The sequence below is a fragment of the Salvia splendens genome, chromosome 3 (assembly GCF_004379255.2).
Source record: "Salvia splendens isolate huo1 chromosome 3, SspV2, whole genome shotgun sequence".
Classification (NCBI taxonomy): Eukaryota; Viridiplantae; Streptophyta; class Magnoliopsida; order Lamiales; family Lamiaceae; genus Salvia; species Salvia splendens.
The window spans coordinates 34,747,523-34,770,235 of NC_056034.1; the positions used below are offsets into that span (position 1 = coordinate 34,747,523).

The 22,713-nt window shown below is 39.8% G+C and overlaps 2 protein-coding genes and 1 pseudogene across 2 annotated transcripts; all 3 read left to right on the plus strand.

Moving 5' to 3' along the window:
* Nucleotides 1-387: 387 nt before the first annotated feature.
* On the plus strand, nt 388-1,763 carry LOC121794999 (annotated as a pseudogene).
* Nucleotides 1,764-10,749: 8,986 nt separating this feature from the next.
* On the plus strand, nt 10,750-13,457 carry LOC121797371 (protein trichome birefringence-like 5). Its single transcript, XM_042196126.1, has 5 exons — nt 10,750-11,504; nt 12,130-12,322; nt 12,396-12,589; nt 12,678-12,833; nt 12,985-13,457. The coding sequence occupies exons 1-5, from the start codon at nt 10,798-10,800 to the stop codon at nt 13,304-13,306; spliced, it is 1,572 nt and encodes a 523-aa protein (XP_042052060.1). The 5' UTR covers nt 10,750-10,797; the 3' UTR covers nt 13,307-13,457.
* A 6,188-nt stretch (nt 13,458-19,645) lies between these two features.
* On the plus strand, nt 19,646-21,979 carry LOC121793929 (auxin efflux carrier component 2). The gene is made up of 7 exons (XM_042191952.1): nt 19,646-20,643; nt 20,743-20,939; nt 21,001-21,241; nt 21,325-21,410; nt 21,481-21,638; nt 21,727-21,803; nt 21,900-21,979. The coding sequence occupies exons 1-7, from the start codon at nt 19,646-19,648 to the stop codon at nt 21,964-21,966; spliced, it is 1,824 nt and encodes a 607-aa protein (XP_042047886.1). The 3' UTR covers nt 21,967-21,979.
* Nucleotides 21,980-22,713: the final 734 nt, after the last annotated feature.

A 22,713-nucleotide genomic window follows, 5' to 3' on the forward strand; every position in this document is an offset into this window, starting at 1 on the left:
TACTTCAGTAAATCGAACCACGTAAATTCTTTGTGTCGTAGTTTTCATTCTCTACCAGCATTTACTAACATCAGAAATTCGCGGATTCATCAAGAACGATGCGCCGTATAACAGTTGAAGGTATGAATTCCATATGAGTTTTCAATTTTACGCAGCCATTTTCATTTTTACAAGCTTAGTGATACGAGTTCTTGATATTGCTGTCGATCTGTTTGATGGATTGCCGCCAAGAAACCCAAAGTTAGAAATGAAACCTCTGCTTTAAATTTATAACTGTAGTCTGGTTTTGCAAAATCGTTTTTATTTGTCATAATTGTAGAAATTTCATGTTATAGCAGTGGTTTAAATTGATTATTGTAAAGATTTTAGTTTGAAATTTTGTAATGGATGGACGCAGTGAGCACTCCACCATCAGCTGCACTAGGCATAGAGAGTTCCCCTTCAAAACATGCTTCTTTACTTACCTCTGTTCATTTTCCTTGGTGGGATCATACTACTCCTTTTGCTCATCTTAATATTCATTTCTCGGAAAGTTATCAAGCCCGCAAAATTCAGATCCCTCGTTGCTCGGGCAGTAAACCGGCCAGGTTTGGTCTTTGATACTTAGAGAATCCCGTTTAGTCAACTCAAGTCACGTTCTCTTATTGTGGCCTTGTTTCATGTGCTGCAGTAACAAGAGACATTCTAAGTGGAAATCTCCGTACGATTAGCTATTTTAACTTGGAGACACTGAAGAAGGCTACCAAGAACTTCAATCAGTTGAATCTTCTTGGAAGAGGAGGATTTGGACCTGTCTACTTGGTAAGGGGTTGGAATGCTACCTTACATGTTTTTGTGATTCCAATTATCTATCTCGTTTTGATATTTGAAGGGGAAGTTGGACGATGGAAGGCTGGTCGCAGTAAAAAAGCTGGCAGTCGAGAAATCACAGCAGGGTGAATCGCAATTCCTCTCTGAGGTGAGGATGATCACAAACATACAGCACAAGAATCTGGTTCGCCTTCTGGGTTGCTGTTCTGATGGGGCTCAACGACTTCTTGTTTATGAGTACATGAAGAACAGGAGTTTAGACCTTATCGTTTATGGTAACACATTAACCTATAACTTTCCTTTTGTGCTCAAATCAAGAAAAATTGCACGAAATAAGTAATTTTTTCGTATGATTTGTGTATGCAGGGAAAAATGACATTTTTTTGAACTGGGGTACTCGATTTCAAATAATTCTCGGGGTTGCTCGAGGACTGCAGTATCTGCATGAAGATTCGCACATCAGAATCATACACAGGGACATTAAAGCGAGCAACATTCTCCTTGATGATATATTTCAACCTAGGATACGCGACTTTGGCCTCACAAGGTTTTTCCCAGAGGATCAAGCTTATCTCAGCACTGCGTTCGCAGGAACCTTGTAAGTGATATATCTTCGTGTAATGAATAACTTTATAGTGATTCGACTCATATTAGAATCGCTGAAAAATTGGATGAAATAAGATTAAGAATTGGGAAAACAGAATGATAACCATGAGTCCATGACTGTGTTTTGCATCTACTCTGCAGAGGAGATATACTGCACCGGAGTATGCCATCAGAGGCTAGCTGACTGAAAAGGCTGACATATACAGCTTCGGAGTTCTGGTGCTTGAAATTATCAGCTGCAGAAGAAATACCGACCTAACCCTGCCATCAGAGATGCAATACCTTCCAGAATATGTAACCTAATATCCTACTTTTATTTTCTTGATTTTGTTTCTAATCCACGAGTGAAACTCACCACATCCGCTCTTTTTGGTGCTCGTAATCCCTTTAGGCATGGAAGCTATACGAGAGGTCCATGCTGGCTGATCTCATAGATCCAAGAATACGCTAAGATGGCTTTGTTGAGAAGGATGTGCTGCATGCCATTAGAGTAGCTTTCCTATGCCTGCAGCCTCAAGGAAATCAAAGGCCACGAATGTCTGAAATCGTAGCAATCCTAACTTGCAAGGTTGAATTGGAGACGATGCCGACGAAACCTGCCTTCTTGGAGAGAAAGAAGAGGAACGATGAGAAGACTTCATGGGACTCAATATCAGAGCCTTTCCCTTCTCCTTTAAGGAGCGACTCTCCTACCTTCCCTCTGCATCTAAAGTAAGATTTTGCTAAGCAATTTTTCGAGCAACATGTAGAAACTTGGTTATCCATGTCTTTATGTATGAATAGGTTTGGTTCGTTATTTATTCATTCGGCTATTTGTTACATTCAAATCATCAACATTTGTTATGTAGATAAATAAACTCATGGTGCTATAATTCTTCCTCTCTTCCAGATTGAAATCAATGACCATTTGGAAACTATGTTTATCATAAATACAACAAAATAATTGGCTACTTGTGTGTATCTGTTCACCCCCATTGGTAAAAACACTATATCTGATACCCAAATTCTGTTGTACACAATTTTCATATTTGATGATTCTTCTCTTACAAATATATTTGCACGTATCTATGAATATGCAAGTGGAAGTGACTGGTATTAGGAAAAAAGGTAGGACAAAAAAGTGTATGCATGCATGAGGTGGGATGGATGATTTTGCTGGAAAAACCCAACTTATAGTTAATGAAATTTGCCTTTTTTACTGTGCTTTTGGTTGGCCAAAGTAAAAGTCTGCATGTAATTAATTATTTTCTGCTGCAATTCAAGGCCATTTCCTATATCAGGTTACTAGTCCCATCAACACATAATTAATAACGAATCTAAACTAACTTCTAAAAGAGGAGAACTAATATTTTCAAATATTTTCAACACGGACGCACTTGTATCTGTGTGAGACTTCAATTATCTTCATATTATTAGCATCAAAATATTGAGAAATGACTAGAGAAGATTAAGATGAATATGAGCCTTTGTTTTCAAATTTGAAAACACTTCATTTTAATTACTTATACAACTTGCATGATGTAATAGCAAATCACATAATCTTTCTCACCTAAGGTAAAAATAACTGAAAAAAGAATTGATTGGCACTCTTTGATCAAAGAGATGGATACACATTATATATACAGATACAAAATACATGTTCCTCTAGAAAATGTGACTCGATCCATGGCCGGAAAGCATCATTTTCCGGCAATATCATCACCTAAACACACATAAAACTAGAGACCTATGGATTAAGATAGTTAGAGTAGAGAATTGTAGGGTTTAATTCTACCGGTTGTGCAGAGGGTTTGCTCCGGTGGGAACGAGGCGCTTCTGGTCGTCATAGGCGACATTCCAGGATGAGTATCTGGAGAAATGCAGCCTTATTGAGGTGCTTGTCCTCTCTCTAGAAGATTGTAGATGCTTGATTGGATGAGCAGCAGCCATAAGTGTTGAGGTGGTGATGAGAATGTGATGATGGAAGAGAAGAAGGAGAAGGAGAGAAGCCCTCATTGTGAAAATGTGAGCTGAAAATGAAACAAATATAGGATTATAACATGTTTGAAAGTGACCAATGTATTAGTGAGCAAAAGGAAACAAGTATTTGCAGGTTTGAAGGCATTTATTGCAGACAGTGGAGATTTCTGATGCATCGACATCTACCGTATCAGAAATCTCTCACCAAACTGCATTTATTGCCTTGTAATTTCCATTGGTCGTCAAATCTAAAGGGATAAAGGAAAAACACATTTCTTTGGGTGAAAGAAATAGAAAGGATTCTGGAGAAATATGCATTTCTTTTCTTCACCTATCCATTATGTGTGTGCGACTATATATACATATATGGGGGTGGACACTAGAATGAACATGATCGAGTAGGGGCCAAAATTTCAAAATCTTGGTAATAGGGGCTTTTATGTAATGATATGTAGAGCATCCACAATAGTGGGTGAGCGCGCGGACGAGCGACCGGCGAGCCGCTAGTCCGTCGCGCTCGTCCACTATTGCTCCCGGAGAGCCCTAAACGGACGAGCCAGATGGACGAGAGGTCGTCCGTCCTCTCGTCCGTCCGGTCGTCCGCTATTGTGGGTTCCCGACGGACGAGCGGTTTTTTTTCAATTTAATTTATTTATTTCAAAACTCTATATATACGGCCCATTGCACTTCATTTTCAATTACTCCACTTGTATTAACGAGTTTCTCTCTCTACTCTCATTTCTATTCATGATAAATGGAGCACGACAACGACTCCCCAGCCACGAGCGAATCGCAAACTCCGACGTTCCACGTTGGAGGTGGAATGGCCGGACTGATGCCCCAAGTGGCGGGGATGATGCCCCAAATGGCGGGATGAGTGCGGGGATGACGGGGATGAGCGGGATGATGCTCCCGATGATACCCCAGATGGTGGGCATGAGCGGGATGATGCAGGGGCAGCCTGCCGCTACCGGGGGTAGTAGAGTGGGGGTCCCCGAATTGCCCGGGGACAATGTCTATCGGCCCACTCTTGATTTTTTGACAGGTGCTTCCCAGACTGTACTCCACTAGAGTCTCAGTTCACTTCTGCTGGGTCAATGTCTATCGACCCACTCTTGATTTTTTGACAGGTGCTTCCCAGACCTGGACTCCACTAGAGTCTCAGTTCACTTCTGCTGAGACTTTCTCACAGGAGGAGTTGGGTATATCTCTGATTAGGGTGCCTCCCACTCAGAGTCCACGGGCAGGAGGATGTCAGGATGCTTCGAAGAAGAAGGGAAAGGGCCGCAACAAGGGGAAGGGGTGGCAGGTGAGTCTTGCGGTGGCGGGGGACGATGGGGAGGATGAACGGAGGACCGTTTGGAGTGAGGAGCAGTGCGTGGCTCTGTCCAAGGCTTGGATTAGTGTTTGTGATGATTCCATTGTGTCGAACAATCAGAAAATCGACAATATGTGGTCTCGCATCACCCAAGCCTACAAGGTGTTTTTCCTGGATGGGAAGATTCACACGCCTGAGGAGTGCCGAAAGCAATGGGACTGAATAAGGACCGCTGGCTCCCGATTTGCCGTCATCTACGAAAACAACAGTCGCATGATAACCAGCGGCCAGACCGTGGAGGATGTGAAGAGGTTGTCGATGCAGCAGTTCCCCGAGCGCGGGAAGTTCGCCGCGTTTAAATACTGGGACGCCTATGTGGTGCTGATGGATTCCGCCAAGTTTCGTGCGGGTCTTGACGCTGGCTGGCCGAAGCGGCATAGGGTCAACATCGCCAGCGAGTACAGCAGCAGCACCGGTTCCCACGACCTCCCCGATGATGCCGAAGAGGCTCCGACCCCTCCCTCGTTTTCTTGCCGCTGTCGCCTGGTTGGGCAAAAGACTGCACAACAGATGTCTAGGGGAGGCGCCAGTGGGTCCCAGGAGGTCCAATCGGCAGCTCCTAGTGTCCAGCTGAGTCTCGAGCTTGCCCACCTCGCGCGCATCCAACTGCAGCAGAGCATGATAGCCGTCATACAAAATTGAAGTACGACGACTGACCCCTTACACAAGGAGATGCTGAAGGGGGTCATCGACAGTATGCGGTGCGATTTGGGGCTCCCACCCCTCGGCGGGAGTGCCGCAGGGGGAGCCTCTGTGGACTCCGATGCCGCTGGGACTGGCCTAGGGGATGATGAGGATTGAGAAAGGGGCCCCGTGTGTCGAAGCTTGGGGATGGTTTTTTTTCTTCGTGAAATTTGTATATTTTTTTATTTACTTATGTATTTTTTATTTAATTATGTATGTTTTATTTTTAATCTATATAAAATGGTTACATTTTCCCGTATTCGTGTCGAAATTTTAATTCCGTGTTTGTGAATTTGTGAATTTGTTTGTTGGGATGTCCTAGTGCTTGTCCACTATTGTGCAGTGGGATGTTCTAGTGACGTGCTAGAAGGTGTTTTTGGGATGTTCTAGTGCTTGTCCGCCAGGATATCTGTCCTATTGTGGATGTTATAAAATGAATAAATTTTGAACAGTCAGAAAAAACTTTAAAAAATGAATTTAATAGGGTGTGAAGCCCCTTGCTCTCTCCATGTAGGTGTAGGTAATGGCATGTGTCCGTGTGCGCATGCGGCAGCGTGCAGGCAGGCACCCAACGTTGAAAGGAATTTAGTTAAGAAAGCCTTTTCATTTGAATTCATTCTATTTTAGAATGTACTATAATTATTAAAATTTGGAATGATAATAATAAAATAGCACACCAATTTTAACAAATAAAAGGAAAAGTAAGAGAGAAAAATGATAGTGCAAATAATGTTAGTAGAGAGTGATGTCTACATTATTGTAATGATATAAGTTGGTAATGGTAATGGTAATGGTAATGGTATAGGTTGTGAAAAAATGATGAGTAGGGGTAATATGTTGTTTGAATTTTCTAAAATTAGAAAGTTCATACCTTTCAGGGACGGACGAAAAAGACAATAGTTCACACTCTTGTATATATTTTTTATTAATAACTTCCTTTGTTTACTCATAATTGAAGCGGTTAATTTTTTTTGCACTCGTTTTAGGAGAATCATAATAAATAGTTCAAGTAGAGATAAAATATACTCCCTCCGTCCTCAAAGAGTATGAACTATTTCTTTTTTCGTCCGTCCCTAAAGAGTATGGACTTTTTAATTTTGAAAAATTCAAACAAAATACTACCCTTACACATCATTTTATTTACAACTTATACCATTATAATAATGTGGACCCCACTATCCACTAACATTACTTCCACTACCCTTTCTCTCTCTGTCTCTTAATTTTCCCCTTATTTATTAAAATCCGTGTCGATCCCAAAGTTCATACTCTTTGGGGACGGAGGGAGTAGTAAAAGAGCGAATAATGTAGAGAAATGTCTTATCTACGTTATTCTCTTTCTAACTTTACTTGTTCTCCATATTTTTTTAAACAAGTGTAAAAAAGAAGTGACTCAGCTATGAGGTAAACCAAGGTTAAGTAAGGATTATCCCCTCCGTCCCATAATAAGAGTCACATTTTGCTATTTCGGTCTGTTACACAATAAGAGTCACATTTCACTTTTACCATAAATTATAAGTAGGTCTTACATTCCACTAACTCACTTCACTCACATTCTATTATAAAATCAATATAAAAAAGTGGATCTAATATTCCACTAACTTTTTCAACTTACTACTATTCTTTATCTTTCTTAAAACTCGTTCCATAATAAATGTGACTCCTATTGTGGTACAGAGAGAGTATATCTTATTGTAATTTTAAAATTAAAAAATATATAATTATTACTTATATTAGAATTATTTTGAATATTTTAAATTTACTAAAAAAATATTATTTTAATTAATTTTGAGTGATTAATATAAATTCAAAAATCAAAATCCTAATAAGTTTCATTGATCACTCATTGTCTTTGAAATCATAATTTGAGAAATTATAATCTCCCATAACAATATTTTGTTTTCATTACTAGAAGATTATTGAATTAAAATTGTATTAGTAGTTGATAATTTTCTGCCAAGCTAACTGCAAATCTTTCCAAAACTCAAGAGCTCAACAAATCCATAAGAGTGTCCACAATGGTGGCCCTTGAAGGCCACCAAATGCCCGGCCACCATTTGTGGCTCTCTTGTGGCATTTACAATGGTAAAATGAATAAAAATAATATGGCCACGAAATGTGGCCATCTCCAAAAAATAAAATTAATTTGTTTGCTTTTTTAATAATATTTTTTAATTTATGTCTAATAAATTTTATTAGTCTTTAAATTTATGATATTTATAAATTTAATTAAAATAAAATAATTTGGATTGTAAACAAAAAAAATTCACAACCTAAAAAAAATGTAACAATAATTTCGTTGTATTATATTAAAGTAGGAAAATTATACAACGAAAGTGACCTAGTTTAAAACAACAACCCGGAAATGTAGTGTAGTGTTTTATAAAATAATTTTCAAAAATTAAAAAAAAAAAAAATTCCGCGGCCCGCTGCAGTGGATGGCCGCGGCTCACACGGCTCAGCCGCGTGAAGGCCGCGGCCGCGGCTCACCCTCGACTCTCGGCCCTGCGCTCCGGCTCTCGGCTCTCTGCAATGGGGGGCCGCGGCTCCCCCATTGTGGACACTCTAAGGGTGTGTTTGGGAACATGGAATTGGAGCTATGGAATTGGAATTGGATGCTCCAATTCCAATTCCATTGTTTGGTATTACAAAAATGTATAGAATTGTAATTGAATCATAATTCCAAAATTTTCAATTCCATAATTTGAATTCCAATATCAAAAGTAGAAAATTGGAATTCCAAATAGTCAAAAAATTAGATAGCTTCACTACCCACTACACACATTTCACACACTACACACACTTCACACACACTACACACACACGTTTCACACTACACACACTACATGCACTTCACATACTACACAAATTTAACACACTACACACACTACAAACATTTCACACACTACACAAATTTCACACATTTCACACACTAAACGAATTTCACACACTACACACACTTAACAAATTTCACACACTACACCTACTAAACAAATTTCACACTACACACACTACATACATTCACACACTACACACATTTCACACGCTACACACACTAAACAAATTTCGCACACTACACAAATTTCACACACTACACACACTACACAAATTTCACACACTACACACACTACACAAATTTCACACACTACACACATTTCACGCTCTACACAAATTTCACACACTATACAAATTCACACATTTCACACTATACACACACTACACAAAATACACACTCTACATACACTATACACAAAATACACATACTACACACATTACACACAAAATACGCACACGACACAAATTTTACACAAAATACACACGCTACGCACACTATACCCAAAATACACACACTATTCACAAACCAAAATTTCAAATTTGGTTCAGTTTAAACTTTTGGAAAATTTCAGTTTTTTTATTCAAATCGGAAAAAAAAATCTAAAATTAAAAAAAATCTAGAAATCGGATGCTTGAAATATGTAAAATGTGTGTGAAGTGTGAAAGTGTGTGAAATTTGTGTAGTGTGTGAAATGTGTGTAGTGCGGGAAATGTGTGAAATTTGTGTAGTGTGTGAAATGTGTGTTTTGTGTGTGAGGTGTGTTAAATGTGTGAAATGTGAGTAGTGTGTGTAGTGTGTGAAATTTTTGTAGTGTGTGTAGTGTTGTGAAATGTGTGTGAAGTGTGTGATATTTGTGTAGTGTGTGAAGTGTGTGAAATGTGTGTAGTGTGTACGGTGTGTGTGCATTATGTGTGTATAGTATGTGTATTTTGTGTGAAGGTGTGTGTGAGTGTGTATTTTGTATAAATATGTGTACAATGTGTGTGCACAAATTATTAAAATTCAATTTCATATCAATTACTTCACTTTGAGCATCTCCAATGGTAATAGGCCAGCCATAGGATAGCCACAAACTCCTCCTGCCACATCATCAGGACTAAAACTCCTCTTGCCACATCATCAGAACAAACAACTGGACAAGCAATAGGCTAGCAATAGGCTAGACACAATAAATAAAGTTATAAAAAACAAATAATTAACAATCACACAAAATACGGAATTAAATTTACGACACAGATACGGAAAAATTCAATAATAATATTTAAATTAAAAAAAGTACATTAATTAAAAAAATTACATTAATTAAAAAAATCTAACGACATGCAGTCCTCCGTGCCCACAACTCTTCAATTAAATCCTTTTGGAGCCGAATATGAGCATCCACTTGGCGCATGTCGGCATGTGCCTTGAGGCGGCCGACTTCATCGTGAGGTACCCCCTTCGTACGTTGGGGGCGGCCACGCCATGACTTGGGCCGACTTCATTAGCATCGTTATTGGCCCAACTAGTCAGTTGTACACCTTCATCTTCGACAGTCATGTTCTGCAGGATAATACAAGCGTACATTATATCAGTAATGCAATCGACATGCCACAAACGCGTTGGACCCCTAATTGCCTCCCATCGAGACTGGAGCACACCAAATGCGCGCTCCACGTCCTTGTGCGCCGACTCCTGCCGTTCCGCAAAGTAGGTCTTCCTATCATCTGATGCGCATCTGATCGTCTCCACGAAGACGGGCCACCTAGGGTATATACCATCCGCCAAGTAGTAGCCCATATCATGCTGGTTCCCGTTGGCGATAAAACTGATGGCCGGACCGACGCCCTGGCACTGCTCGTTGAAAAGGGGCGACGAGTTGAGGACGTTGAGGTCGTTGTTCGACCCGACTACCCCAAAATATGCATGCCAAATCCACAGCCGGTAATCAGCTACAGCCTCGAGGATCATCGTGGGATTCTTTCCCTTATAGCCGGTCGTGTAGAACCCTTTCCAGGCAGCGGGACAGTTCTTCCACTCCCAATGCATACAATCTATGATGCCCAACATCCTGGGGAACCCATGCTTCTCTCTGTACATCTGCATCAGATCCCGACACTCTTCAGGGGTAGGGCTTCAAAGATACTGATCACGGAATATTTCAATGACGCCCTGACAGAAATACTTCAGACAATCTAGGGCAGTCGTCTCACCGATGTAGAGGTACTCGTCCCACATGTCTGCCGGTTCCAATGGTTCGGCGAGCGGACCGGCCAGCGCCGGGAATTGGCTAGTCTGTCCGCTCGCCGCCATTGGAGATGTTCTTACTAAACATAGAATTTGGAATTGAATTAGAATTCAATTCCTTCTAATCCAATTCCAATTAAAATTCAATTCCAATTAATTACAATAGTGTACCAAATGGATCCTAAGCGTAAATCCAAAACCTAGACGATGTGAAATGCAGTTTAGACATTCGATTTTTACGAAATGGAAAACAAAGTAAATAAAAACCGAAATTTCGAAACAGCTATGTGAAAAAACCATGGTAGCTTCGTCCTCGCACTTCACCAGAAACAAGCTCTTAACTTTCTCTCTCCTCGTCCTCCTCTCTCTCTTCTGCTTCCTCCTCTTCAACAGAAGCCCTCTCGATCCCAAACTCAGAGATCTCAGCCTCATCTCCCAAATCCCCGCCCCTCTCCTTGTCTGGAGATCCCCTCTCTCCCACGACGAATTCGATGACACAAAACAACCCACTTCAATTTCGTCTGATTTCCAAGAAAAAACGGCGCCCCTTTCATCAAAATCTGATCTTGATGATGAACCTTCAGAGCCGTCCGTTTCTTCGAATGAGGAAAATGAAGTTCCCATTTCATCAAATTCGAATCTTGACGACGAAGCTCCTCGGAATGCTTCAGAGCCGTTGGATCCATCGGAGTCGGACGAGGAAAAGATAGGTCTCATCACACCGGAGTCCAATTCAGATGACAGAAACAGCACGAAATTGGAAGAATCTGGTGCAAAGGTGGAGTCTTTGGAGGAGACTGGTGGTTTAATTGATAATGCGGTGGCGGAAAAGCTGAGGAATTGTGATATGTACAGTGGGAAATGGGTGAAAGATGAAGGGTATCCGCTGTATAGAGCGGGTTCTTGTCCCTACGTGGATGAGGCTTTCGATTGTCAGAGCAATGGGAGGCCTGATTCTGGGTATACACAATGGAGATGGCAACCGCATGGATGTGAACTTCCCAGGTTTATCTCTCTTTTGAGGGATTAAGAAATAGCAATACAGTGTGATGATGTGTTGGTTCTTGTTTGTTTATATAAGCTAGTTTATGGTGATGTGTTTGTTTGCCTCTAATATGTTAATTTGGTTAATCCAATGGCTTGGATATTTGGGGAAAAATGCAAACAAGTTGTTTTTTTATACTTAATGTTGCAGTGTTGGCATTGCTTAATTCCTACTCTGGAATATGAAGTTTTGGATTAGAGGTTGGAGTCAATTGTTGTGTTGCCATTTTTGGTATATACTTGGTGAAGTAAGCTTTACTCAAAATTGGAGATAGTGATAAATTAAGTGGTTGGCACATTTATCTAGGTTGCTACCAATTCTTCATAATCTGACAGTTTAAATAAAATGAAGATGCTAGCATGAAAGTGTGAATCTTGGTTGTATTTTCCAGTTAGAAGTTGCAAGAATGAGAATGATAGTATGAAATGAAGCTCCTTTAGTGAATTTCTTTAGCAACAGGATTATGATTCAGGTAGACTTGAAATTGTACTTATGTGTGCTTGCTGTTTTCTGATCATGTGTTTTGCCATTCACGCGCCATGTTTTAGCGATGCCTATTTATATGGAAAGCTTGTAACTTTGTAGGTTTAGTGCGACAGACTTCTTGGTGAGACTGAGAGGAAAGAGGCTTATGCTGGTGGGAGACTCTATGAACCGTAACCAGTTTGAGTCTCTGCTGTGTCTTCTGCGTGAAGGGCTTCCGGATAAGTCCAAAATGTATGAAACTCATGGATATAAAATAACTAAAGGAAGAGGATATTTCATGTTCAAATTTGAGGTAAATCTGAGCAGGTCTTTCTTTGTATCATCGGTATTGAAAATACTTATGGCCGTTGAACTGGTTCTTGCAGGATTACAACTGCACTGTGGAATTTGTTCGGTCGCACTTCCTTGTCAGGGAAGGGGTTCGTGTCAATGCACAAGGAAGTTCCAATCCTACTCTATCCATCGATCGCATTGACAAGACATCTGCTCGTTGGCTGAGGGCCGACATACTTGTGTTCAACACGGGCCACTGGTGGACCCATGGAAAGACGTCTAGGGGGTATGTGAGACGACACTTCCTCACCAAATCGACTCAGCTACTTTGTTAGTTACGGTTATATTCATGAATATCACTCCCAATGCTGCAGGAAAAACTACTACAAAGAAGGCAATTACATCTATCCTAAATTTGATGCTGTGGAAGCTTATAGAAGAGCCATCAAGACTTGGGCAACGTGGATCAAGAACAAAATGAGCCACGAAAAGCTGGTTTTTTATCGTGGATACTCGTCTGCTCATTTCAGGTACCCCTTTCCCAACTCTGTTATGCATTATTTTACCATTGCTTTCAGTTCGTGGACCACATTCCCTTCATTGTTATATAAACAAACTGTACTTTCTAGCGTGGTAGGCGATTTTTGATCTTGTTCAAATGCTTGCATTTTTTAACAACAGAGGTGGAGAGTGGGATTCTGGTGGATCGTGCAACGGAGAGACTGAACCGGTAGTGCAAGGGGCAATCATCGATAGCTACCCTCAGAAGATGACGATTGTGGAGGAAATCCTCAAGGAAACGAGGGTGCAGGCAGTGCTTCTGAACGTTACACGCCTGACCAATTTCCGTAAGGATGGACACCCCTCCGTTTATGGGAAAAACGTGACTCAACTCAAGAAGGTATCTATGAGAAGGCAAGACTGTAGCCATTGGTGTCTTCCCGGAGTACCCGATGCCTGGAATGAGTTCATCTATGCTACATTGGTAGCCAGACAGACATAGTCACTATAATCGTGTAGCCATTAAGTTAATTTCTTACATTTAATCGTGTAGCCATTTAAAGTTAATTAGAGTGGAGTCCTTGAAAATGTAATTGATGGTGAACAATGCAAAATGTAAGAGAAGCAAAAAATGTATATTCATATTTGTATTATTTAGTGTGTTTCTAAAAAGCCAAAACATATATCATGTCCGAATCGGATGATGATTTCTACTTTGTTCTGAGTTTTCTAATGATTGAATCTCGCTACCAATGTGTAGAAATCTCAAATCAGTATAAATCCACAAAATAAGAATATAACACATTACTTTGAATAAATAATAAAAGTTCACTCAATACATATGTAGTTCGGCACACTAAACAAAGATTTTTAACTTTAACAGAACAAAGAAAAACTTGAAAGGTATAAAGTAGTTTCTTGATATATTTTGTAGGATGCATATGCAATGGTGCCCGATCAGACAGGCTGTCTCATCTCGAACTGCCATCGGAACACCGTTGCGTCTCGCCGCAGAGGGCCGACTGCCGCGTAGGTCACGTCTTTGTCTGATGGGACGACGCGCCAGGCTCACCTGGTGCGATATAGAGTGTGTGGTGACGCCGCGAGTGGACGTTGTTTTGACTGTTGAAATTTTTATTATTTTTAATAAAATCAGAAAAATTTGAATAAAATTGGAAAAAATATAAATTCTTTTTTTCCTACTTCCCCAAATATTACTGTTTTATTATCATTTTTTCAAATTTTTAATATATTTTTTTTTTCATTTTTTATCCCTCAATTCATTCATAAATCATCTATAAACACCCTATTCATCACCATTTTTTTTACATCAAACTGCAAGCAGTCCCCTATGCCAGGGTGTGCCGGAACCGCTAAGCGAGCGCATATGCCGTCGGGCACTTGTGCGCGCTGTTGCCGCCCACGTCCAACTCCAAGAACATCTAATCGAACACACTTGCACGAGATTTGAAATTGTAGTTCATCACTTTCAATAAATTGTAATTTTAGCAGTTCAATTTTGTCATTTTAATTTTAATTTAATTTTTTAATGTAAATGTCATTTTTTTAAAGTTTGATATATTTTTTAATTAAAATTAAATTGGATTAGGAAAAAATAAAATAAGAAGAAACGAAATAGAGTAAATCATGAATAGTTAAGAGATGAGATTGATTGTTGTAGGTGATAGTTAAAGGATGAAATAAAAAAATGATTAAAACTGGTGTGGAGCCAAATAATAAAAGGGATCGAAATGATTTAAGAGTCATTGTTGTGGATGTTCTAAGAGAATCTACTATGCTGCTGCGCGATGAATTGTGAGTGTCAGCTCTTTTGGGTGTGGGGGACGGAATGCTCGTAAACTTAATAAAGCTGAAAGGGAAAATGAATCCTAGGAATATGAATCACGTGAATATGATTCCGAATAAATTTACTTTCATGTGTTGGATAAACATCGAGATTTTAGATTTTATTTGTAAATTAAAACACAAAATCAAATACTCCTGCTAGAAAAAGTTAAGACTTGCAACAACAAAATTTAACTAATGTCAATCTTATAGATTACTTATCAATATTTAAAAATATCAAAGAAAGTTATTAATCCATCCGTCCCACAAAGATTGTCCCATTTTTTCATTTTCGTCTGTCCCATAAATTTTGTCCCATTTCACTTTTTTACCATTTTTGGTAGTGGACCCCATATTCCACTAACTCATTTTTACTCACATTTTATTATAAAACTAATATATAAAAGTAGGACCCACATTCCACTAACTTTTTCAATTCACTTTTCATTATATTTCTTAAAACCCATGTCCGGTCAAAGTGAGACAATCTTTGTGGGACGGAGGGAGTATGAATTTGAACTTATATTACTCAAATGAACTAATTGACATAATAATTATTAAATTTTATTAATAAAAGAACAATAATAATAATATAATTAATAATTTAAAATTTATATTGAGATTCTATTAGTAAACCAATTAGAAAGATAATATAATTAATTATAATATTATATATTATTATAATGCATGATATAAATAATTAGATTTTGATTTCTTTAATAAGTTATAAATTTGTAACATAATAATGATAAATTAAATAAAAATAACTTAATTATTATTTTATTTATAATTATTTATTGATAATTTAATTAGATATAATTCACAAATCCAAAATTTAACTAAGACTTTCTTGATTTTTTTAAATTTATAATTAAATAATAATAATTATATAATTCAGATAATTATATTATAATTACTTAATAAATTATTAGTTATAATAATAATAATAATAATAATAATAAATAATAGTAGTATACAATAATTAAAATTATAGGAAAAGCTGGAGAATCTAAATACGGAAAGATGCACTACTTGCCTTCTTTCTAGAATTCTGATTATTTTCTCATTTTCATTAAAATTCAAACAAACACCGAAATTTAAAATTCAATGAATCAAATTACTTTTTCAGATAGAATTCTGCAGATAAACATGACCTTATTTATAATACTCCTTTCGCCCCATAAAAATATGTGCATTTTTCATTTTCGGCGTCCCACAAAAATATGTGCATTCCATATTTGAAAAGTTATATCAATTTAATAATGTAGGTCACACTATCCACTAACATTACTTTAACTATCATTCTCTTCTTCTCTCTTACTTTACCATCAATTCTCCTCTTCTCTCTTACTTTATTAGTATTATTTTAATTCTCGTGCTATATCCATTGTCCATATTTTTAGAGCATCTAAAATAAGGCGGACATCCCAACGGACAAGCACTAGGACATCCCAAAAACACCTCCTGCCACGTCACTAGGACATCCCACTGCACTGCCACATCACTAGGACATCCCACTGCACAATAGTGGATAAGCACTAGGACATCCCAACAAACAAATTCACAAATACAGAATTAAAATTTCAATTACGGACGGAGAAAGTGCAATCATAATTTCATTAAATAAAAAAAAATTAAAAGTACAATTCAACAAAAAAATGCAACGATTTCTACAAATTACAATATAAATATCAACATGCACTCATTCGTGCCCATAACTCTTAAATTATACTCCATCCGTCCCATAATAGATGGCACACTTGAGGAATGACACGAGATTTTTGGAGATGTGGTTTGTGTGTTAGGTGGAGAGAGAAAATAATATATTTATATTAATGTGAGAATGAGCGTTTTCCAAAAAGGGAAATGTGACATCTTTTATGGGACAAACTAAAAAGGAAAGTGTGACATCTATTATGGGACGGAGGGAGCATCTTTCTAGAGTCGAATCTGGGCTTCTTGTTGTCGAAAATCGGCAAATGCACAGACCCGATCTGCGTCCCCATGAGGTATCACATTCGTACATTGGCGGTGGCCACGCCGTGGCTTGGACCGACAGCATCAACATCTTCATTGGCCCAATTAGTCAGTCCTGGACCTTCTTGTTCGACGATCATATTGTGCATGATAATACACGCGTACATGACATCAGCAATGCAGTCGTCATACCACAAACGTGTTGGATCCTTGACCGCTACCCATCGTGCCTGGAGCACATCAAATGCCCGCTCCACATCCTTGCGCAAAGTAGATCTTCTTTGGATCAATTGGGCATCTGATCGTCTTCACAAAGACGGGCCACCTAGGGTATATACTATCCGCCAAATAGTAGCCCATATCGTGCTGATTGTCGTTGGCGACGAAACTGATGGCCGGACCAACGCCCATGCACTGCTCGTTGAAAAGGGCGACGATTGGAGGACGTTGATGTCGTTGTTCGACCCGGCTACCCCAAAATACACATGCCAAATCCACAGCCGGTAATCAGCTACGGCTTCAAGGATCATCGTGGGATTCTTGCCTTTGAAGCCGGTCGTGTACATCCCTTTCCAGGGGGTGGGACAGTTCTTCCACTCTCAATGCATACAATCTATGCTGCCCAACATTCTGGGAAACCCGTGCACATTCCCGTGCATCTGCATCAGAGCCTGGCAGTCCTTGGGGGTAGGCTTCCGTAGATACCTCTCCCTGAATATCTCAATGACGCCCTGACAAAACTACTTGAGACATTCGCGGTCAGTCGTCTCGCCGATGTGGAGGTACTCGTCGAACATGTCGGCCGCACCTCCGTAGGCCAACTACCTGATTGCGACAGTGCACTTCTGTATAGGCGAGTGACCGGGTCTGCTACTCGCATCCAACCTGAACCGAAAATACTTGTACCGACGCTCTAAAGCTTTCACGATTCGCATAAATAGATCCTGATGCATCCTAAAACGCCGCCTGAAAAAGTTGTCCCCAAACCGCGGCTGTTCAGCGAATAGTCGTCATACAACCGTTAGTGTGCAGCGACGTGGTCCCGGGTACTACAACTCGATGATGTATGGGGCGAGGTACTGCCGGCTACTGCTGCTCCAAGGCCGCTTGTATCAGACGATTTATCTCCACGGTCGTATAGGCTCACAACTCTTCGTTAATTCACCCGCTTACGTCATCAGCATCCCCACCACTACCACCCGCACCGCTACCGCTACCACTACCACTAGCCATTTCGGGATGTAGGGAGAAATGTAGAGAGAAAGAAGAGAAACTCGTTAATACAAGTGGTACAAATGAAAATGAAGTGCAACGAGCCGTATATAGAGAGTTTTGAAAAAAAATCGGAAAAAACTCTCATCCGTCCGCTCGTCCGTCGGGAACCCACAATAGTTGACGAGCAGACGGACGACCGCCTTATCCGACGGACGACCTCTCGTCCGTCTAGCTCGTCCGTCGCGGGGTCGCCGGTCGCAGTAGTGGACTAGTGCGCCGGACGAGCGGCTCGCCGGTTGCTCGTCCGCGCGCTAGTCTATTATTGTGGATGCTCTTATGGGACGGAGGGTGTAGTAAGCAAAAGTAAATCTTCAATTTGGTCCGCTCGTCAGTCGCGCTAGTCCACTATTGTAGATGTTCTTATGGGACAGAGGGTGTAGTAAACAAAAGTAAATCTTCAATTTGGTCCCACCTTTGAATATTTCTAGATTCAACATTATATGAAACTCTGAGTTTCAGAAGCTAGGTAAAAATACATTTTGCATCAGAGTGAATTGCTATATCTTTTAACCAGCATTACGTATCCCAAGTAATATGAAAATATATAGCTGAAATGTGGCTCGATTATTCACGAGAAGAGATAATCTTTTTGAGTAGTAAGAATCAACATTTTTTTCCCCTGTTGTGTGAAAAAAATCCCACTTGATTGCAGCAAAGTTTGATTTATTATGAATGCAGACTCCCAGAAACCAAATTAACCGTTTTCTTTTCCTTGAGTTGCATGTGATTATAAGTGCGCTTGTCTTGGAATTTCATGTATACTACTCCTTATTTTACTTTCCTATCAAAAACTTGTTCACATAATTAGCAAAATCTCTCAGTTAGTCCTCAATAAATGACCCATTTTTCAATAGCTTGAATTTTATAAAAAAAAAATTGAACAAAAAAAAAGTTACTAATACAACTAGAATCTTACTTATATGTATATAGGGATGTGATCAAATGAAAACTTTAAATTTCATAAAAACCCCAGACTATGATCTAGACCGTTAGAAAATGTCAACAAATGACAAAATAACAGCAACAGAAAATATCAAAACAGTGTCAACAGTTGACACCGTATTGACATTGCGTTGAAATTGTGTTGACATCAAAATCTTGAAATTTTACACTGTGTTGATACTGTGTTGAAAAGTTTGGAGTTTGTACAATATATGAGTTTGTATTTTATCACTATCATATACTATATATATATATGGTGATTTTATAATAAAATATAAGCGTGATGAGTTAATAAGATATGAGATCCACTTGCTAAAAATAATAAAAATGAAATGAGATATTTATTGACATATAAATAGAAAATAAAAATATTGGTACATTTAATGATGGACGACTGAAGTAGTACTTATTTACTACTCTTTCCGTCACTCAATACGTGTCCTTTTTTTTTTAAAATGTATAAGAAAGTAAATTAAAAAAATTAGTAAAATGTGTAGTTCACTACTAAAAATAGTAAAATGAGACGGATCATAATAGAAAACTGAGATACGTAATGGGAGCTGAAGGGAGTAATATTGGTAGTATTAAAATCTTAGATTGGTATTATAATAAAATATGAGTAGAGTTAATAGAAAGTGCAGTCCATTACTAAAATGAGTAAAATAAGACCGACTAAAATGAAAAACTGGAGCTGAGGGGAAGTAATATTTGTAGTATTAAAATCTTAAAGACGAGTGTCCCTCCCTGTTATATATTTATGGTGATTATAGCTTGGTGTGCTTGAACCAATTTTCCCGAAAGCATGATCACCGGAAACGACATCTACGATGTCCTCGCGGCCATCATCCCCCTCTACGTGGCCATGATCCTTGCCTATGGCTCGGTCCGATGGTGGAAGATCTTCACCCCAGACCAGTGCTCCGGTATCAACCGCTTCGTGGCCGTGTTTGCCGTCCCCCTCCTCGGTTTCCACTTCATCTCCACCAACGACATCTACGCGATGAACTACCACTTCATCGCGGCCGACTCCCTCCAGAAGGTGGTCATCCTGGCCGCCCTCTTCGTGTGGCACGCCGTCAGCAAGAAGAGCAGCCTTGAGTGGATGATCACCCTCTTCTCCCTCTCCACCCTCCCCAACACCTTAGTGATGGGCATCCCCTTGCTCAGGGCCATGTACGGCGACTTCTCAGGCAACCTCATGGTCCAAATCGTGGTGATGCAGAGCGTCATCTGGTACACGCTCATGCTCTTCATGTTCGAGTACCGCGGCGCCAAGATGCTCATCACCGACCAGTTCCCCGACACCGCCGCCTCCATCACCTCCTTCAAAGTCGACTCCGACGTCCTCTCCCTCAACGGCCGCGAGCCCCTCCAGGCGGACGCTGAAATCGGCCACGACGGGAAGCTCCACGTTGTTGTAAAACGATCCACTTCCGCCTCCATGATCTCCTCCTACAACAAAGGGATCCACTCTTCCGGCATCACCCCCCGCGCCTCCAACCTCACCGGCGTCGAGATCTACTCCGTCCAGTCCTCCCGCGAGCCCACCCCCCGCGGCTCCAGCTTCAACCAGACCGACTTCTACGCCATGTTCAACAGCAAGGCCGCCAGCCCCAAGCACAGCTACACCAACAGCTTCGGCGGCGATGTCTTCTCTCTCCAGTCGTCGAAAGGGGCCACGCCTAGAACCTCCAATTTCGACGAGGAGATGATGAAGTTGGGGAAGAAGCGGAACACCACTGGCCGCAGCATGAGCGGGGAGCTTTTCCATCCCCCGCCCCCGCCTCCTCCGCAGGCCTCGTACCCACCTCCCAACCCCATGTTCTCTGGGCCAAGGAGGAAGGACAGCGGAAGCGCCAGCAACAACAACAACGTCAACATCAGCAACACAACAAGCAGCGCGAGCACCGCTCTCCCCAACATCAGCAACAGCAACAGCAACGCCAGCACCACTCTCCCCAACAAGGAGCTCCACATGTTTGTGTGGAGCTCCAGCGCCTCCCCCGTCTCCGAAGCAAACATGAGAAATGCCGTTAACAAAGCCGCCTCCTCCGACCTCTCCACCATCGACGATGCTGCTCTTGCTCATTCCAGAGGTAGTTCTTTCATTTTCAATTTAGTAAAATTGATTTATTGATCTGATTGTGGGATCGGCAGAGAACGGGAAGAAGGAGATTGAGATGGAGGATGCAGTCAAGTTCCCGCCAAATGCATCTCCGTATTCATGCCACAAGAAAATGGATATGGAAGAAGGTGGAGTGATGGACAAGAAAACACAGATGCCACCAACAAGTGTGATGACTAGGCTTATCTTGATCATGGTTTGGAGGAAATTGATCAGAAATCCCAACACTTATGCTAGTCTCTTTGGCCTCATTTGGTCTCTTGTATCATTCAGGTCACACTTTTTTCATTACAATTAACCTAGATAGTTTTTGAATTTCCGAGACGTTGATGATGATGATGATCTATCAACTGCAGGTGGAACATTGAAATGCCATCAATTGTGAAGGGTTCCATTTCTATTTTGTCTGATGCAGGCCTTGGCATGGCCATGTTCAGCCTAGGTAACATTTTTTTCACTTTGATTTCAAGGTTGTTTAATTTGGTTAAGTTAATTAATTATGAATTTTGCAGGTTTATTCATGGCATTGCAACCAAAGATGATAAATTGTGGGAAGTCTGTAGCCACATTTTCAATGGTTGTTAGGTTCTTAACCGGTCCGGCTGTCATCGCCGCAACTTCCATCGCCATCGGCCTCCGCGGCGTTCTTCTACATGTTGCTATCGTTCAGGTCCAATTTCTTTAAATTAATAAAAAATAAATAAAAACAGTAGTAGAAATTACTCAATTAAATGAAAATACTCTCTCTTTGGAAACAGGCTGCGCTTCCACAGGGAATTGTTCCTTTCGTGTTTGCTAAAGAATACAATGTGCACCCAGACATACTTAGCACTGCGTAAGTATTTTCATACGCAAATACACAGAAAAATTAGCATTATAAATAGTTCATAATAATAAGATGATTTAATTTGTTATGTGATATTTATTGCAGAGTTATTTTTGGAATGGTGATAGCCCTGCCCATAACAATTCTGTATTATGTGCTGCTTGGGGTGTAAGGCTGTGTTTGGCAGAGCGGAACGGAGAAATTGTTAGGGTTGCTGAATCCAAGAAGAAGAGATAAATTTAATCAAATGTGATTCTCCTAGATTAACTTAGATGCAGGCTTGGATATTAATTATCCTCCATTGGAGTCAGTGTACAACTAGGAAATCATGTGACTCTTCTCTGTTAGCTTATTATATTATACAAAATTTTTTAAATATTCCTTGTCATTTTTCCTTTTCTGTCTTAGAACGAAATTAGTACAATTTCTAGTTGAGCTGTTTAAATTAATACTAGTATTACTTGTATTCTCATACAGCAAGCTCTTACTAATTAATTTAATTTATTAATTAATGTTATTCGTTGTTCAAGATATATTTACTATAGATCCCGCGTTTGAATATTGTTACATTTATTTAGGAAGACAGTAAAATCTAATTCCTGACAAATATGCTAAAGATACTCTTTGTAGTATTCATATTTCAATTATACTAGAGACAAGATCTTGTTACGCGGAAGTCAAACAAGAAGAATGAGCTGAGATTTAATTTAATTAACACATATTTCTATATCTGACAAATTTAATCAGCAATGACGACGTTGAATTAACCCTCTTGCATGTGGATGCTTTGCATATAAAATTGATTGAATACGAAATTAATTCTACTTTGGGAAAAGACAATGACCCATTTCATGGCATTCTTATTCAACAGATATTAATGCATATATTTAATTGATAATTGCTGCAAATTAAGCATCTT

Bases quoted from the DNA above. Each gene is read 5' to 3' on its own strand.
- LOC121793929 (XM_042191952.1), top strand. From the start codon at position 19,646: ATGATCACCGGAAACGACATCTACGATGTCCTCGCGGCCATCATCCCC. The intron at 20,644-20,742 runs GTACCCACCTCC...CACAACAAGCAG, and splicing joins CCGCCTCCTCCGCAGGCCTC to CGCGAGCACCGCTCTCCCCA. The intron at 21,411-21,480 runs GTAACATTTTTT...TGAATTTTGCAG, and splicing joins CATGGCCATGTTCAGCCTAG to GTTTATTCATGGCATTGCAA.
- LOC121797371 (XM_042196126.1), top strand. From the start codon at position 10,798: ATGGTAGCTTCGTCCTCGCACTTCACCAGAAACAAGCTCTTAACTTTC. The intron at 11,505-12,129 runs GTTTATCTCTCT...GTAACTTTGTAG, and splicing joins CATGGATGTGAACTTCCCAG to GTTTAGTGCGACAGACTTCT. The intron at 12,323-12,395 runs GTAAATCTGAGC...TGGTTCTTGCAG, and splicing joins ATTTCATGTTCAAATTTGAG to GATTACAACTGCACTGTGGA.